Below are 15,642 nucleotides of genomic sequence, written 5' to 3'. Positions count from 1 at the left end.
AGCGTTACGGGTTTTGTTGGCAACTCTGCCCCGACATTCTGTGTAGAGTGTTGTTGAAGTATTTACGGCTCGGCATCTCATATCTTGGGTCTAGAGTTCGAATCAACTTTCTGAAACTGTCTTTCTCCACAGTTTGAATTGGTTCCATGTCGCTATGTGATACGTAATTGCACTCGTTATCTCATTCCACTTCTTGCTCTTTTTGTCATAGGGAATGCCACTAACGAATGATGCCTTGAGTGATAGCTGAGTGCGGGTCTTGCTTGAAGATGTCTTGGGAATTGTGCCGGGGGTTTGTTGCACACATTCTGGTAGATTCTTCACATTCGTGCACATGCAGGGTTTTCAGGTGGTGAAAAAGATTGCTGGTGTTTCCACCTTTTGGCGAGTGCGTCGACACAATTTACACAGTACTGTTTGTTGGTCGAGGTCGGATATAAAGCTAAACCAGTTCCAAACGGCAGAGTAGGCCCCCTTTTTTCGAACCAATTATTCGTCGTCCTGCAAATCAACCTCAATAGCGTTATTTTCCTTGTCAGTCATTCTCGATGCTTGATTTTCGGGCACTTTTGCTAACGAAAGGAGTTTACTTCACAAGATTTCCGCTTACTCTGCAGTTGCGCATGCTTGTTTGTTGACTTTGATTGGCATGCAGATTGCGTGTAATGTCCATGCTTCTAGTTTTTCTTCTTTGCTAAAAAAAAAAAAAGGCTATGTTTTTAGGAGAAGAAACTCGACTGAAATTAACAAAACAAAAACGCTTTATTTCATACATGTATTAATTTATCAATCAAATGTATTTATAAAGCCCTTTTTATATCAGCCGATGTCACAAAGTGCTATACAGAAACCCAGCCTAAAACACCAAACAGCAAGCAATGCAGATGTAAAAACACGATATGGCAAAATCCATATCAACATCATACCGGTATACCACCAACACCTACGTCGGAGAGAAATGACGTGGTCTTCATGGACAGGTTCTATGTTACCAACCTATTGACACATATGGTAAGGGTCTCCTTAATAGTCCTCTCTCCACCAACCCACTGCTACGTCCTTCACCCCCTATACTTTTCTCCCTATCTCTTCCCATTCGTGTGATCAAATCCTGTAATGAATCCATGCTCTAAATAGTTTTTGGGGATGTGGAAGATGGGGGAGAGGAGGTAAGGAGGAAATTAAGTCCGGTGACTTGGTGAAAAAAGGAGTTGATACCTATCCATGACGAGGTATAGCGGCCTTCTCGTTCGACTGTTACTTAATTAAGATGATCAGGGCCTCAAGCCAACTTTTTAATGTAGAGAGAATGTTCGCTAAGTGCATGGTTAGACCATGTGTCGACACTGATAGGATTGAAAGAAAAGCAGTGCCGCTCTTGGATCAGCTTTCATTCAAATTAACATTAGAATTATTCCACAATACTTAAAATGAGAATTATTCCACAATACTGACGAGGGATCAGCTCTGAGCGATATTACCACCTATGGCTGCAAACAGTAGCGGTGCATGGGTAAAATCACTGGAGAATCCAAGCCAGGGAAAAAAGCTATATTACAACCCACGTGTTGTGATAATTGTGTTTGCTCTCTAACCTGTTAATTCATATGCCTCGACACTATGATACATAAACCGAGACAGTAGGATGATACAGTGGCAGAATAAATTCAACCACACCTTTGTTTCATCACAAAACCGGAGAGCAAAATCTGTCCAGTGAAGTCCACGAAACATATTGCATGTAACAAACCGTTAAATGGCCTACAGCATGGTCAAGCAAGTTCATGTTTCAAACTACTAAACAGCTATTGATTTAGAACCTCAAGAGTTACCACAAAGAAAACATGCGCCGCCTCCACTATTCCAGCACCATTTCAACTTTAACATAATCTAATCACCTATATATAAAAAAATATATATATGTTGACTTGTAGAGAAACGCCAATACCATCTTCCACTCATGTTGCCTAAACGGTCTATGACTCTGTCATGATACAGTACACGGCTTAGTTTTAGTTGTCCTAGGCTACCTGGATAAAATGCCAGCCCAGCTAGCTACAAAAGTAGGGTGGTTGGTCGGGGTGGGTGGATACCACAAACGCCTAGCAACCCAAAGGTTGCTAGTTCGAATCTAATCATGGATAATTTTAGCTAATTAGCAACTTTTGAACTACTATCTACTTTTTTGCTACTTTTACGTTTTCCAAATTCGTAACATGCACTATATATACAGAAGTATGTGGACACCCCTTCAAATTAGTAGATTCGGCTATTTCAGCCACACCCGTTGCTGACAGGTGTATAAAATTTAGCAAACAGCCATGCAATCTCCATAGACAAACATTGGCAGTAGAATGGCCTTAAGAAAGAACTCAGTGATTTTCAACGTGGCATCGTCATAGGATGCCACCTTTCCAACGTGTCAGTTCGTTAAATTTCTGCCCTGCTAGAGCTGCCCCGGTCAACTGTAAGGGCTGTTATTGTGAAGTGGAAACATCTAGGAGCAACAACTTTTCAGCCACGAAGTGATAGGCCATACAAGCTCACAGAACAGGACCGTCGAGTGCTGAAGCGTGTAAAAATCCTCTGTCCTCGGTTGCAACACTCACTACTGAGTTCTGGAAGGCAACATCAGCACAAGAACTGTTCATCGGGAGCTTCATGAAATGCGTTTCCATGGCTGAGCAGCCGCAAACAAGCCTACGATCACCATGCGCAATGCCAAGCGTCGGCTGGAGTGGTGTGAAGCTCGCCACAATTGGACTTTAAAGCAGTGGAAACGCGATCTCTGGAGTGATCAATCACGCTTCTGGCAGTCCAACGGACAAATCTGGGTTTGGCGGATGGCGTAAGAACGCTACTTTCCCCAATGCATAGTGCCAACTGTAAAGTTTGGTGGAGGAGGAATAATGGTCTGCGGCTGTTTTTCATGGTTCGGGCTAATCCCCTTAGTTCCAGGGATGCTACAGCATACAATGACATTCTAGATGATTCTGTGCTCCCAACTTTGTGGCAACAATTTGGGGAAGGTCCTTACCTATTTCAGCATGTCAATGCCCCTGTGCACAAAGCAAGGTCCATACAGAAATGGTTTGTCGAGAACGGTGTGAAGAACTTGACTGGCCTGCACAGAGCCCTGACTACCACCCAATCGAACACCTTTGGGATGAATTGGAACGCCGACTACGAGCCAGGCCTAATCGCCCAACATCAGTGCCCGACCTCACTAATTCTCTTGTGCTGCAAGATGCTGCAGGGACTTGCTTCCAATGTTCCAACATCTAGTGGAAAGCCTTCCCAGAAGAATGGAGGCTGTTATAGCAGCAAGGGGGTGGGGGGGCATGATTTTGGAATGAGATGTTCGATGAGCAGGTGTCCACATATTTTTGGTCATGTAGTGTGTGTGTATATAGTACGTTTTGCAAATTCATAACATATTGTAATTCGAAGCTTATTATACAACATGGGTGATAGACATCCACAAAGTAATATATACCATACGTATCATACAAAATGGAGGGTCACCGATTTACGTACAGAATAATACGCAATGCTCTGAGACCAAGTTGCACTGTCTGACAGATAGCCTAAACATCTTGATTCTAAGTTTTACCAGAGATGTTCTGTGAATAAAGTGACGCAGTGGGGCAATAAAAAGCATCTGACGATGCCCTTTGGCTGCCCTACGAGTTGCCCTTTGGCTGCCCTACGAGTTGCCCTTTGCCTGCCCTACGAGTTGCCCTTTGGCTGCCCTACGAGTTGTCTGGATCACTCGTAGACGTGCAAAGGTTTTCAAGAGTCACGTTATTAATGAAGGCTCTGGGAAACTCACTGACCTCTGTCTCTTAATCAGGATGTATGTCTTTCTCGCTCTCTCCCTTTTTCTCCAGGTCAGATGGAGTGGATGGTGGAGCTTTGCGGCGCAACGGTGGTCCAAGAGCCTCTTCTCTTCACTGGTGAACTGGTAAGAATGTCTGTCTGACCTTGAAAATATTATGTTATTTGTCACATGCGCCGAATACTACCGTGACATGCTTACTTACGAGCCTTTCCCAACGATGCATCAGGCTAGATAATAATAAGAGTAAAATAAAGAACGGACTAGCAGCAACATATGATGAGAATGAAAGTGTGGGGGGGGGGATACAGAGTGTGTACAGTGAGCTCCCAAATTATAGGGATAGTGACGCATTTTTTGTTGTTGTTTTGGCTCTGTGCTCTAGCACTTTGGATTTGAAATTATACGACTATGAAATTACAGCACTTTGTACACAGTCCCCCCCATTTTAGGGGACCAAAAGTATTGGGAGAAATTGTATGCGTGTTAAAGTAGTCTAAAGTTAAGTGAGTTAGACGCACAAATATCATACCCCCCCCCCCATTTGTGCGTCTAACATTCTCTCATTATTATTATTATTATTAACGATTCATTCAGGATTATCTGTAATCATGGTAGAATCCACATTAATGTAGAAGTGCTTAGAATCATATTCTATTCTTATTTACAATAAAAGTGACTCCAAAATGACACACTACATTATTTACATTATTTCTATTGGGCACAAAATAATCTGAAACACAACCAAAACAAATGCATCCAACAAGTTTGTAGAGTCACAAGCTTGATGTAAACATTGTGTGCTAGGAATATGGGACCAAATACTACATTTTTGACAACTTCAATACACATAAGTGAATTTCTCCCAATACCTTTGGTCTCCTAAAATGGGGTGGACTATGTAGAAAAAGTGCTGTAATTTCTAAACGATATGGATGAAAATACCCTCAAATTAAAGCAGTCTGCACTTTAACCTCAGTCATTGTATCATTTCAAATCCAAAGTGCTGGAGTATAGAGCCAAAACAACAACAAATGTGTCACTGTCCCAATACTTTTGGAGCTTACTATATATAGTATTTCTAAGTATCCCTTAGAGTCAGTGCAAGATGAATGCAGATAGACTTGTAATGCGTGACTTGTAATGCGTCAAGTGAAAGAGAATGTGTGTGTGTGTGTGTGTGTGTGTGTGTGTTAACCCTGGAGAAGGGCTTACTGTGTCTATCGGCTGTAAATATCACAGTGTGGGCCTTAGTAAGACCTGTGTTGTAACTGCACTGAAAGAACTGAAAGTGGAGAAATACTAAATTACTCTTGTTCTTTACTTGAGTGGATAATTCCGGATACAGTAGTGGGGAAGAGGGGATTATAAATTCTCTTTTTCTTACTTTTTGTCAGAAAACTCGTCAGCTAATAGTGGTACAACCAGGCTCGGACCAATCACCAATAAACTACAAAGGTGAGTCTCACAAGTGGAAACACACTCTTCCACAAACACACACATTCTCACTCACTCGCGCGTGCACACACACACACACACACACACACACACACACACATTCTCTTTCACACACATTTCCAAAAATGTTCTCACACACACACACACACACATATTCTCACACAAACACACACACCGTTAGGCTCCGTTCCGAAAAATGCTGTGATTATGGTGCCGTCCCGGGCCAGCGACAGGGCGGTTACATAAGTCATCCACACCCTATCGCCCTGAGGCTGAAGCACCGCACAGGGATAGACCTCTAGTGTGTCAGACAGAGGGAAGGGCTGTGTTTGTGCGTACTATCTGGGGGTCTGAGAAACATGTATACATTTTTGTATTTTTATGTCCGTTGTAACAAATGGACTAATAAAGCTAAAGAGGGGGAGGGAGGGAGGGGGTGATGAGAGGTGGTGCAGCAGCATCCTTATGGGGCACCATTTTAAACATGCTATATTTTGTGAAAAATATAAATTCTGTGCCACAAAATACAATCTCTTTCATTAAAAAGTTACTAACGGCACCACACCCAATACATCCCTCTCCCGGTGGTCTAGTTCGTGTAGTTACATATTTAACGTGGCCTTTCTTACCCAGCGTCCGCAGGCTCTCCCAGGTAACCAAGTTATACCTGCTAGCCCCTCTGCACCATCGATTTTAATCAAACACACAGACATGCACACATTCACGTCGCACCATCTCACACACTACACACATCAGCCCATACACAAGGTAACACAAGGTCACGCTCGCATTGGGAAGAGCAAATGGTGTAAGAAGTCGATCCGCTGCGTGTGATGTCATATCGCTGCGTCTACCTGTTTTAGTTAAATGCACCTGTGGCCATTTTGTTGTTGAGGGTGTTGCCATAGCAACATATACCTCATCATCACTTCCTGTGTGTTCTCCACAGCCCTCCAGAGGATAGCCACGGTCATTACCCGTGGTTGGCTATTTGATACCGTGGCAACCTACACCCTTCAAAGCCTCGGCAACTACAGAACGTAACCTCCAGACCTGGTGTCACATCCAAATCGCTCCGCTGGCCTGGACCCACTCCACTCAGTTCATTGGTGTGATACGCAAATCGTTCCCTGGTCTGGATCCTGTCACTAGAGGCAGTCCCTGGTGTCACGTCCAAGTGGCTCCCTTGCCACCCTCTTTCTTAATACAGTGCCTTCAGAAAGTATTCATACCCCTTGACTTAGTCCACATTTTGTGTTGCTCTCCTATCTTCACACGATACCCTGTTAATGACAGTGAAAACATGTTATAAAACATTTTGGCAAATTTATTGAAAATTAAATGCATAAATATTTAATTTACATAAGTATTCACACCCCTGAGTCAATACTTTGTAGAAGCACATTTGGCAGCGATTACAGCTGTAAGTGTCTGGGTAAGTCTGTAAGAGCTTTCCACGGCCCATTATTCTTTTAAAAATTCTTCAAGTTCTATCAAGTTGGTTGTTGATCTTTGCTAAACAACCATTTTCAGGTCTTGCCATAGTTTTTCAAGTAGATTTAAGTCAAAACTAACTCAGCCACTCGGGAACATTCAATGTCTTCTTGGTAAGCAACACCAGTGTAGATTTGGCCTTGTGATTTAGGTTATTGTCCTGATGGAAGGTGAATTAATCTTCCAGTGTCTGGTGAAAAGCAGACAGAACCAGGTTTTCCTCTAGGATTTTGCCTGTGCTTCACTCCATTCCCTTTCTTTTTTATCCTGAAAAACTCCCCAGTCCTCAATTATTACAAACATATCTATAACATGACGCAGTCCCCACTATCCTTGAAAATATGGAGAATTGTACTCAGTATTGTGTTGTATTGGATTTGCCCCAAACGCAACACTTTGTTTTCAGTACAAAAAGGGAATTGCTTTGGCAATTTTTTTGCGGTATTTAGTGGCTTACTGCAAACAGGATGCATGTTTTGGAATATTTTTTTGTGCATGCTTTCTTTCTCTTTACTCTGTCAATTAGTTTAGTATTGTAGAGTAACTACATTGTTGTTGATCCATCCTCAGTTTTCTCCCAACACAGCCATTAAACTCTTAACGGTTTTAAAGTCACAATTGGCCTCATGGTGAAATACCTGAGCGGTTTCCTTCCTCTCCGGCAACTGCGTTAGGAAGGACGCCTGTATCTTTGTAGTGACTGGGTGTACAGATGCACCACAGCAATAGGTACCCTTTTGCGAGGCATTGGAAAACCTCCCTGGTCTTTGTGGTTGAATCTGTTTGAAATTCACTGCCCGACTGAGGGACCTTACAGATAATTGTGTGGGGCACAGAGATGAGGTAGTCATGGGAAAAATATCCTGCTAAACACTATTGCACACTGAGTGAACCCATGCAACTTATTATGGGAACTTATTTAGCCTTGTCATAACAATACTTATTGACTCTAGACATTTCTCCTTTACATTTGTAATTCATTTGTCAAATTTATGGGGTATTGTGTGTAAGCCAGTGACATCTCAATTTAATCCATTTTAAATTCAGGCTGTAACACAATTTTTTGGGGGGGGGGGAAGTTGTGAATACTTTCTGAAACCACTGTATGCCTAAGAGACAATCCATGATCAACCAGTTCAAAATATTACTGCACTTTACCCCATCCCCCTGAAGTTGTCTTGTTTTTGTCACCATGACTACATCCTTTAAAATAGTTGTTATGCAGTCGCTTTGTGTTATAACTAAACTCTGTGTGATGTACATAAATGTAATGTTCTCTTACTTAAAACGACTTGCATGGAAACAAATGATATATTTTTGTACCCTGTGAGAATGAGAAACCAATGACCTGAAGAGAGCCAGAGGCTGGTGTTTTGTTCTATATGCACGCATGCGCACGTGTTCGTACAAACACACACACACACACACACAGGGAAAGCCAACAGGAATCTTAATAGGGTGGCGCAACACTGTCGTCTTTTGCCTCCGTTCTCTGTCCCCCTCTGTTTCCTCCGAAAATCCTGGCATACCCTGAAAACAACAACGAAAAAGGGGACGCTTGTGGGGCTCACAGGCCTGTTACGAAATGTTCTCCAGTATTTGACATTATACACTAACTGTGCTTCCGGCCAGAGCATCTCTCTCAGTGAATCAGTAGCATATTGCAAGAGGGGGCCAAGCACAAAACTGTTCTATAGGGTAGGAAAAAAGACCTTTGTTTGAGGCCCGGGAGCTCAAACTGGCTTAAAACCTTTTATCAGACATACTTGTTGTTTTGCTCCAGCGTCATTTGAGTGTTTTTCTTTTCAGAAAAACCTATTAGTATTTATTTACCTTGACTTCCCGGTACGCCGTTCTCTTCTCTCAAGGTCTCATGCATTTTAATGTTGAAGCTTTTTACCCCTGGTTCATTAAAGCCCACTATGTGTATCCTACAAGGCTTTCAGACCCCTGTTCACTAGATATCCTAAACAAGACCAGCGCGGAGAGAGGGGGCGTGGGGGGGGAGCAGGAATATGCTCTGCCAGTAGCAAGCGTTCTACTGAATTATTGAACAGGCGACATGTGGGAATAGAAAGGAAGATAGCGAGGGTAGAGGTGGAGAGGACCACAAGCACATTAAGGGGGCCACGGATGGCCCTCGTCCATAAATTGAGAGCCTGTTGCAATTCTGTGACTGTAAGTAACTTAGCGTGACTAGGGTAGCCTGACATTTGTTTGAGACCTGAAGACTTGAGTTAGCTCCCTGAGCTGATGCCTAGGTTTTGCTCAACAGGCTAACACAGTCTTGTGGCGGGCAGGTTATCCGGTTTGCATACCTGGTTGGTCACATAAGCCTGGGAGGTTGTTCCTGATAGACAAAGTTGGTGGTGTCCTAAATATTGTGCTATGAAAGATTTTGTAGCACACTAGCACGGTTAGCGGCATGTGGTAAAGTTGCAATGTAAAACCCTAGGGGGACTGTTCCATCCAAACTCATTTGTATGTATCCAGGGTATTAAATATCAAAATATCGGACAATTTAACCGATAATGAATAAAAAAAAATTTTTAAAGTTCTATAATAATTTAAAAACTCAATAACACATTTGGGTACTAACCTCAATGGTAGCGGGAAGGGACAAATTTTTCTCTGATTTTAGCTGTAAGTTCACCCTCCAATAGAATGGATAGAAATAATGAATTTGAACTTAAACATTTCTTTTTTTCACTCTCAAGGCGCCATATGCTATGGATGCATCCGGTCAATGAGAATCTTAATAGTTGGAATCCGTGCTTCGGAACAAAGGACAGTTGTGTGGCGTATTGTAATGGAGCACCGTTCCTGCTGTGAGAGACAGAAGGCCTCATGTCTGTCTTGACTATAATTGGACCCCAAAGGGTGACAATATCTCTTTAACGATCATATATGGAAAAAGCACTGTCTAAATAATGTATTGAAACCAGCCAAATGTATGCAAGACAAAAAACATTGATATGCTTAATGCTATACCATATGTTTGGCAATGTTATATGTCTGTTGGTCTGCTATCACAAGATTCAGCGAGAGCATGTGACAGGGGGACCAAGATGGAAAGTTAGTCCTGATTCCCAGTTATAAGCTTGTAATAATATCACTATATAGGGTTGTGCTTTTATGGTAGACCGCACTGAAGGAAGAGTGACGCCTCAAGGACGTCTATCCCCTCTTCACAGAGTCCTACCCTGTAGACCGCAGCCTACTCCAGGTAGAAGTTGGGGTATAAATATCGACAGAGACTTTGACTGAGCTCCTGGAAGTGTTTCGCCTGCCGCTGGTTTATTGATTGGCGGTGCCCACGGGGCCTGCTATACTACTTTATCGTCTGCTGTTTTATACATTATCGCCTGCTGAGGGAATCTGGAAAGGTTTCCATCAAGAAGTCGTGAATTAGACGGGATGATATTATGCATGTATGCACACGCATGCATTGTTTTAAATTGAGTCTTATGCACATATACGCTATATATACAGAAGTATGTGGACACCCCTTCAAATGAGTGGATTCGGCTATTTCAGCCTCACCCATTGCTGACAGGTGTATAAAATTGAGCATGCAGCCATGCAATCTCCATAGACAAACGTTGGCAGTAGAATGTCCTTACTGGGGCCTCCCGGGTGGCGGAGCGGTCTAAGGCACTGCATCGCAGTCCTTGAGGCGTCACTACAGACCTTTGTTCAATCCCAGGCTGTGTCCGTGACCGGGAGACCCATGAGGCGGAGCACAATGGCCCAGCGTCGTCCGCGTTAGGGTAGGGTTTGGCCGGCTGGGATTTCCTTGTCCCATTGCGCTCTAGTGACTCCTTGTGGCGGGCCGGGCGCCTGCAAGCTGACTTCGGTCGCCAGCTGGAAGGTGTTTCCTCCGACACATTGGTGTGTCAAGAAGCAGTGCGGCTTGGCATTGTCGTGTTCTAGAGGAAGTATTGCTCTCGACCTTCGCCTCTACCGTGTCTGTAAGGGAGTTGCAGCGATGGGACAAGACTGTAACTACCAATTGGGGAGAAAAACAGGTAAAAATAAAAAATAAAAAAAAGTTACTTTCGGTGACTTTCAACGTGGCACCGTCATAGGATGCCACCTTTCCAACAAGTCAGTTCGTCAAATTTCTGCCTTGCTAGCGCTGCCCCGGTTAACTGTAAGAGCTGTTATTGTGGAAACTTTTAGGAGCAACAACGGCTCAGCCGCAAAGTGGTAGGCCACAAAAGCTCACAGAAGGGGCCGCGGCGTGCTGAAGCACCGAAGCGTAATAATTGTCTCCTCGGTTGCAACACTCACTAGTCGGGAGCTGTTAGTCGGGAGCTTCATGAAATGGGTTTCCATGGCCGAGCAGCCGCACACAAGCCTAAGATCACTATGCGTAATGCCAAGCATCTGCTGGTGTAAAGCTCGACACCATTGGACTCTGGAGCAGTGGAAATGCGTTCTCTCGAGTGATCAATCACACTTCACTATCTGGCAGTCCAACGGACGAATCTGGGTTTGGCGGATGCCAGAAGAACGCTACCTGCCCGAGTGCATAGTGCCAACTGTAAAGTTTGGTGGAAGGGGAATAATGGTCTGGGGCTGTTTTTCATTGTTCAGGCTAGACCCCTTAGTTGCAGTGAAGGGAAATCTTAATGCTACAGCATACAATGATATTCTAGACAATTGTGTGCTTCTAACTTTGTGGCAACAGTTTGGGAAAGGCTCTTTCCTGTTTCAGCATGACAAAGCCTCCATGCACAAAGTGAGGTCCATACAGAAATGGTTTGTCGAGATTGGTGTGGAAGAACTTGACTGGCCTGCACAGAGCAAGTCCCTGCAGCAATGTTCCAACATCGAGTGGAAAGCCTTCCCAGAAGAGTGGAGGTTGTTATAGCAGCAAAGGGAGGACCGACTCCATATGAATGCCTATGGTTTTGGAATGAGACGCTCGACGTGCAGGTGTCTACATACTTTTGGCCGTGTAGTATATATGTCTGAGCATTTCATATATAAATGTAATATGTTGATATGTCGGTCAAATGTTCTTGGCTAATGTCTAATATTGTCTGGTCTGATACCCGAAGTCCTCGAGTCCAAGTCCTTAGCGTCCGAGTCCTTTACATTACATTACCGTTCTCCTAGCAGCGGGATATTATGCTTGTATTTGGTTAGTAGAGACCCTACTGAGTATTTCCCACCCCACTTTAGCTGAGAAAGGTATAACAGTTCTCTACAAGCCAATATGTTTCCCATGTACAGTCTATTAGTGTATTGCATTTGGGGCTATGGAGGGGGCGAAGAACGACTTGGTGCTGGAAGTTCCAAGTCATGACAATCAAGTTCTAGACTCAAGTTGCCTAATACAAAACTGTCTTTAACCCCCCTTTTGGAACATCTACAATTTCATAATTATTCATAAACCTTCAGTTTTAAAGAATGAAGTGCACGCTTCGGACATACCATTGACGACCAAGAATAGCTGTGAGAGTTCAGCTGAAAGCACTCTGAAATCTTGCATTCAAAACAAACCAAAATGCCAGTGTCCTCATTACAACGCTCCGTCTCCAACTTGAACAAGGCGGTCGTTGACTCCATCATGGCCGAAAAATAGAAGAAGAAAAAATTGTCACACTTCTGACTTGCGGGCCTTTCAAATGCCAGATGTGCACTTTGGTGTGACGGAGCCCTGAATGCTGTTTTCAGCATTTCCCCCAAAGTCACAGAGAAACATTGGAGTATGGATTCAGCTTAACTCTTTGACAATAGCATGCATTTTATTGGAGACAAGAAGAAAAAAACACTGAATTAGGCCTCAGCTCTTTCAGTACTTGTCTCAATGTGACATTGTTTCTCTGTCCCAAACACTGCCATCAGCTGAGTTATTGCACTGTTTTACGAGAGTGATTTTTAAGGACCAAACAACAATGGACATATTCAAATGGTTCAATAGACAATGGCCAATGTGCATAAAGATGTCGGAATTGAAACATAGTATGATGTCATTGTTTCAGCCATAGAAATAAAATGAACAGAACATGCGTGGAACCTCTAACCCTGTCAATTTGACTGGTATACTCATGGGTCCACTCGCAATGGCTGCCTGATATTGTGACGCACTCATTTCCATGGTGATGTAGAATGTTCATTGAAATTGTTACCTGATGTAGTTCATTCAATGGAATGTGTTTTTGTAATGCCTATTTGAGGTGAATCAACAAATCACAGCACATATTGATGTGTACATGTCCTGCTTTGCTCCTATGCAAGTATACCCAATGGCTGCCAGTCCACCCATTATGCAATCATTGACTTGAATGGGGCATCCCATTCTATTCATTCTGTTTCTATGGCTTTAGCAATATCTACTGAGTTTTTAAATTGTGATCAACATGGTTCAATGCACCAATATATCGGCAATATGTACTTTTTTTTTCAAATTGGCAACATCTTGGAGATAAAATTAGGATGATGTATACTGTACTAATGCTGATACAAAAAAATATTAATGGAGAGCAATGTATAGTACAGCGAACTTAGCCAACAAGGCATTTGTTGTAAGTGTATGGGGACCGCCATACTTCTTGCGCCTCGTGGAGCAGCGCAGAGCTGTCGGGAAGGCGGTTTGTGGTTTATACAGGACCTGCCGCCCCCCACCTACCATCAACCAATCAGTGTGGAGCTATACGTAGGTATATTGAGCCCTCCGCATTGTTACAAAATGTGGGAGGTGCACAGCGGTGCAGTAAAGAGTTGCCCATCTCTGGTCTAAGCCAGATGGTTAACTGGGCCAAACAACCTGTCTTCTCCAGCAGGTGGCGTTTTCCTTACCTTTGCACACCAAGCAAGGTGTTTTTGCATGGAGGTCAAGAGTTTGAATGGCTTATTTGCTTTATTATGTTTATTTGATCTAATAAAGTTTCGTAATGCTAAGGTTGTTACGAGTGTACTGATATAAGTAGGACACGTGACATCCCGACAACTTTGAGGAAAAAACACTTATCACAGTTGTCGTGAGGTGGTGAAGCATATTCATGACATGAGGAAAGTAGAATAGCATCTCTCGCCATTGAATACAGGCAATTGACGTCAACACCACACGATTATTCAAAAAAGTATTAAAATAACGAGATGTATCTACCAATCCAAAAGAGAGGAAAGGGCGTGAGCTTGACAGCCCGCCTTTCCACTCTGGACAAGAAATCGCATTTTTAGGGTGGAAACATAGGTGTCTCGTCATTATATCCAAAACTCTGATCTAAAGCAGGGGTCCGAGCAGATTGTCGGGGGCCGGAACGTAGTTATGATAATCTGTACACTGCAAATTGACCACAACTATGCCCAAAAATGGATTTGTTATTTTCAGAAACAGTCATGTCTCAATTAGAGGTCGACCGATTAATCGGAATGGCCGATTTAATCGGGGCCGATTTCAAGTTTTCATAACAATCGGAAATCGGTATTTATGGGCGCCGATTTGTCGCTTTTTTTTTAAATTATATATTTTTTTTTACACCTTTATTTAATCTTTTTTATTTATTTAATTTACTAGGCAAGTCAGTTAAGAACACATTCTTATTTTCAATGGCGGCCTAGGAACGTTCTGCCTCAGATTTTTAACCTTGTCAGCTCGGGGGATCCAATCTTGCAACCTTACAGTTAACTAGTCCAATGCTCTAACACCTGATTACATTGCACTCCACGAGGAGCCTGCCTGTTAGCGAATGCAGTAAGCTAAGGTAAGTTGCTAGCTAGCATTAAACTTATCTTATAAAAAACAATCAATCAATGACTGTCATTGCTCCAATGTGTACTTAACCATAAACATCAATGCCTTTCTTAAAATCAATACACAAGTATATATTTTTAAACCTGCATATTTAGCTAAAAGAAATCCAGGTTAGCAGGCAATATTAACCAGGTGAAATTGTGTCATTTCGCTTGCGTTCATTGCACGCAGAGTCAGGGTATATGCAACAGTTTGGACCGCCTGGCTCTTTGCGAACTAATTTGCCAGAATTTTACGTAATTATGACAACATTGAAGGTTGTGCAATGTAACAGGAATATTTAGACTCATGGATGCCACCCGTTAGATAAAATACGGAACGGAATAAACGTTTTGTTTTCGAGGTGATAGTTTCCGGATTAGTCAAAGGTATATGGTTTAGAGAGAAATAGTCGACGCGTTATAATTCCTGTAATAACTTGCGGCTGAATTTGAAAGGGGTTCCTTCGTTATTTTACCGTTCATGTCTTCCATAGAGAATGTCTTGATCTACTTCAAATAAGGTCTGTGTTTCGTGCAGGCTTAAACCGCCTTGACGTTTTGATACCCGTGTAAATCTCACTAGGATAAGGTAACGTTTGTCAACATATTTTCATAAATCCACTCTACAAAAAAATGTATCTTCGCTTATATTTAGCCAATATTGATCAGAGTTACCTTGTCCTATGGATATCTACACAGTTATAAAATTGGCACGGTGATGTAAGCCTACACGAAACACAGACCTTATTTTAAGTGAATCTAAAAATATCCTATGGAATAAATGAAGAAACCGCTTTTCAGATTTTGCTAAAAGGTGTCATGGGAATTATGACTCGCACTTTGGTTGTCAATTCTTACCATGCCCATTATTAAAATAGGATTTCCTGCATATAGAAATTAAAGTTTTTGTTTTCAACATTCATCACAGGTAACTTAAACTCTATTTTTATTCAAACAGTTGAGAGTATTTGTCTCCTAAGCAGACTCTTCAGTATCATTGTCACTTCAGAGCTGTGTGTGTATTTATGTATTATATTAAGTTAAAATAAAAGTGTTCATTGTTCATTCAGTATTGTTGCAATTGTCATTATTACAAAAATGTG

The 15,642-nt window shown here is 42.4% G+C and overlaps 1 protein-coding gene across 2 annotated transcripts in view; it reads left to right on the top strand.

Annotated features, from left to right (window-relative positions):
- The window catches only part of LOC139570451 (breast cancer type 1 susceptibility protein homolog), a 50,222-nt gene extending 34,614 nt beyond the window's left edge, over nucleotides 1-15,608 (top strand). For both annotated transcript variants that reach the window (XM_071392339.1, XM_071392340.1), the window contains exons 19-21: nucleotides 3,891-3,964; nucleotides 5,236-5,296; nucleotides 6,246-15,608. In XM_071392339.1, the coding sequence (XP_071248440.1) occupies nucleotides 3,891-3,964; nucleotides 5,236-5,296; nucleotides 6,246-6,340 (230 nt within the window). In that variant the 3' untranslated portion in view covers nucleotides 6,341-15,608. The remainder of the gene's footprint in view (nucleotides 1-3,890; nucleotides 3,965-5,235; nucleotides 5,297-6,245) is intronic.
- The last annotated feature ends 34 nt before the right edge of the window (nucleotides 15,609-15,642 follow it).

The sequence above is a fragment of the Salvelinus alpinus genome, chromosome 3, assembly GCF_045679555.1.
Source record: "Salvelinus alpinus chromosome 3, SLU_Salpinus.1, whole genome shotgun sequence".
NCBI lineage: Eukaryota > Metazoa > Chordata > Actinopteri > Salmoniformes > Salmonidae > Salvelinus > Salvelinus alpinus.
The sequence above is the reverse complement of the archived record's forward strand: the minus strand, read 5'-3'. Positions and strand labels throughout refer to the sequence as shown.